Below are 1,942 nucleotides of genomic sequence, written 5' to 3'. Positions count from 1 at the left end.
AAGCCAAAACAAGCTAGACGGCGCCAAATTTCATGACGCCATGTGGATCTTATAACATACGGGTTTACACCACACCAGTGCTGTAACAAAAAAGCTCTGCAGACACTGAGTGCTACGCCATTATTTGTACTGCCAATACTGATACAGAGCATTAGTGCTACGCGACAAAAGACATGCCGCAAAACTTATGCTCATTATTACTTCTACCGCAAACACTTATACAGTCATTAGTTATGCAGGAAATTATTTCCACCGCAAAAAGTTATGCGTGGTATTAGTGGTACACGACAAAACTTGGTGCTTCAAAAATGTATACTCGTCATTACTTTCTACTGCACTACATATAATTATTACTTATCCATGGGTTTACTTCAACAGTAAAGACGTGTACGTAACAGTAGTGCTACACGACAAAATTGTACTTAAAAATGTATAAAGTACTATTTTGATGTATATATATGGTAGCTTTTACCCCCGTCATGGCATCCACTTTGAAAATGTGTACAGCAATTGTTTATACACGGCATTACTTTTGCTGCGAAGACTTATATGCACCATTAGTGCCACAGTAATGACCTTGGTAAAGTTTTTGCTGCAGAGGTGATGACTGGTATATGCTTTTTTCCGTATAACTTTTGTCGAGTAGTAATTTTTTGTATATGAGTTGTTGCAGTAGAAGTGATCTGCATAATTATAGACTACTTGTCTTTTCTGTATAAGTAAAGACGAGTAAAAGTTTTTACAGTAATAAGTTTTGTTGAATAACATTCATGTCGTGCATGAGATATTGCAACAAAACTAACGCCGCGTACGAGTAAATACTATATCAGTCTTTGCAGCAGACGTAATGACGCGTATCAGTTTTTGAAGCATACATTTTGTCGTGTAGTTCTCATGTTTTGTGTGGCGTCTTTGCAGAAGAAGCTATAATGCTTGAAGATAAAGTCTGCATAATTTGCTGTAGTAGGAGTAATGTCGCGTATAAGTGACGTCGTTGCACTCCTGTCCGTGGGAGCTTTGTTGCCATAGAACTAATGCCATGATCTGTTCTATGGCCTTGGCCATGACGCTGCCGTACGGGACCAATCGAACGCATCCGGCGGGCGAACAGTGACTGCGCGGGACGATAGAACCATAGCACTCGGCCGGTGGTAGCGACATCTATGTAACGTAATGGCAAGCTGTGGTTTGGCTCGGAGCATTTTCTATGATAGGTGACCTGGTTTTGTACCTGTGACACTGCGAAGAATAATACCAAAAGGGAAGCGAGATGGCCTGCATCGAGTCAGGAAATGGAAAAGCGCGTCTCAATTAAGGCTTGTGCTGCTTACTGCTGAGATGATGACGTTAGGAGCAACACAAAACACGATCGCTCGAACCAAATTTACATCAGTTTACCTAGCCGCGGGAAAGTGCTTAAGATATGTGCAAATTCCGTTCACCAGTCCTTTTCTTGGAATCCGGATTGCGTGTGATCGTAAGGTTAAAAACAAGGATTACTTAGACCCGCCTGTCATCGAGCGGCCACCTCGGCAGACATGGCGCCTGCAAGGTCAACGCTTCACACAGGCGATCATGCCCAAACTGACCAAGATGAGCACGTGCAGCTACTACTCTTCAGGCGACCAAGCGGCAGGTAAAATTTCATATTCGACGGCACACTGCGCACATCAGAGCACCGGAATCGTGGGAAGGCGCTTAAAAGCACTGAGCACAAAGACGGAGAGAGAAAAGATCATGTGCCGGAAGCTATGACACATACCTAGCTTCAGGCATATACACACTTCGGAGTTAACGATCGATGCTGAGGTTCTTATCCGCGATGAAATCGTTGGCCGCTCAAAATGGGAGGTTGAGGCAAATAGGGACTTACACTCGAAAACAAGAGCGTGTGGAACGTGCGGTGCAATGCATCAAAGTGAGCAGACCACTAGGGACGTAA

The 1,942-nt window shown here is 43.7% G+C and overlaps 1 protein-coding gene across 1 annotated transcript in view; it reads left to right on the top strand.

The window, feature by feature from the left end:
* Positions 1-1,575: 1,575 nt before the first annotated feature.
* The window catches only part of LOC119102754 (transmembrane protease serine 2), a 21,940-nt gene continuing 21,573 nt past the window's right edge, over positions 1,576-1,942 (top strand). The window contains exon 1 of the mRNA XM_037226211.1: positions 1,576-1,636. Coding sequence (XP_037082106.1) covers positions 1,576-1,636 — 61 coding nt within the window. The remainder of the gene's footprint in view (positions 1,637-1,942) is intronic.

The sequence above is a fragment of the Pollicipes pollicipes genome, unplaced genomic scaffold (genome assembly GCF_011947565.3).
Source record: "Pollicipes pollicipes isolate AB1234 unplaced genomic scaffold, Ppol_2.1 Scaffold_5724;HRSCAF=6776_pilon_pilon_pilon, whole genome shotgun sequence".
Lineage (NCBI taxonomy): Eukaryota > Metazoa > Arthropoda > Thecostraca > Pollicipedomorpha > Pollicipedidae > Pollicipes > Pollicipes pollicipes.
This window is presented reverse-complemented; position numbering and strand designations above follow the sequence as displayed.